This window comes from Triticum aestivum, chromosome 1D (genome assembly GCF_018294505.1).
Source record: "Triticum aestivum cultivar Chinese Spring chromosome 1D, IWGSC CS RefSeq v2.1, whole genome shotgun sequence".
Lineage (NCBI taxonomy): Eukaryota > Viridiplantae > Streptophyta > Magnoliopsida > Poales > Poaceae > Triticum > Triticum aestivum.
This window is the reverse complement of record NC_057796.1, coordinates 494,560,197-494,561,324: the sequence shown is the minus strand read 5'-3', so window position 1 is coordinate 494,561,324 and position 1,128 is coordinate 494,560,197. Positions and strand designations below refer to the sequence as shown.

Below are 1,128 nucleotides of genomic sequence, written 5' to 3'. Positions count from 1 at the left end.
TAAAGAATAATATAGCTTGCAGCAACATCACATATATCTTACAATTAATGCTATATATCAAAGATCATCCAGTATAATATTACTCAAGTTGTAGATTGAAAGGACACCATACCATGTCTCAAGTTCTAGACTGAAAGGATACATAACATGGTGCCGGAAAAGAACTGATATTCGTCTTGCTCCTCCTTGAAACAAGATGCATGCATGTCCTCTTCAACCCATCTCCTATTCAGCAGTAGCAACAGGCTGATATCCATCTTGCTTGTGCACTCTCTCAGCAGCCTGCTGATATCCTTGTATCATGGCTAGACTCTCGGCAGTAACAAGATATCCTTCATACTCTACTATTTCAGGACCAGAAGCCAATGCACGATAACCGAGCGCATAAATAAGAACAATACCCGTCCACGCAGCATAACGAGCCACCTTCTTGTTTCTTGTTAACTTGCGCCTGGAGGTAGGTGGGATGAGAAGGCAAGAATCATTATATGTATATGAACTTCTGTAGCAGAGGAAGCATGGAGAGGAAACGTTTATGTCTGCATATAGTTGATATTGTACCATAGAGGGTCATGTGGTCTAGGCTCGATTTGTGTAGAGAGATCCTTGAGCAGACTGCGGTTCCGCAAGAAGGTCGTCGAGTCAGGGTGACCGCCGGCGATGAGATCGTAGAGCTGCTCCTTGTACTGCCGGATAACGGACGCACCGTACTCTGAGCCACGGTGTTGTTTCCAAAGACGGCTGGATCTGTCAATCTGGAAACAGAAACACACGAGCAGCATTGAGAAGTGATAACAGGAAAGTGATCTGGACAGGACATGTCGTCTACGTACGTACAGCAAGACTTAGGAAAATAGCAAGCCGGCCGGAGATGGTATACCTGCTTGGCGTGGCGAATCCCCTCCAGTGGAAGACGCATGATCCACCTCCCCGCCGCGCGGAGGGAAGCCGCCATTGTCGCACCGCTAGCTGCAAGACTCCTCAAGAAACCAGGCCGGCCGTGTTGGAACTTGGAACCTATACCTTGCTAATCGAAACTGATTAGGGCTAGGGTTCCTCGCTCGCCGACCTTCCGCCGACTATAAGGACGGGACGCTTATTTACTGTCGTGCAGACCTATCTGTCCTT

At 47.8% G+C, this 1,128-nt stretch overlaps 1 protein-coding gene across 1 annotated transcript; it reads right to left on the bottom strand.

Annotated features, from left to right (window-relative positions):
• Window positions 1–1,128, bottom strand: LOC123179648 (uncharacterized). The gene is made up of 3 exons (XM_044591576.1): window positions 881–1,128; window positions 562–755; window positions 1–451 (listed from the first exon to the last, which is right to left on the bottom strand). Exons 1-3 carry the CDS (start codon window positions 953–955, stop codon window positions 226–228), a joined length of 495 nt encoding a protein of 164 aa, XP_044447511.1. The 5' UTR covers window positions 956–1,128; the 3' UTR covers window positions 1–225.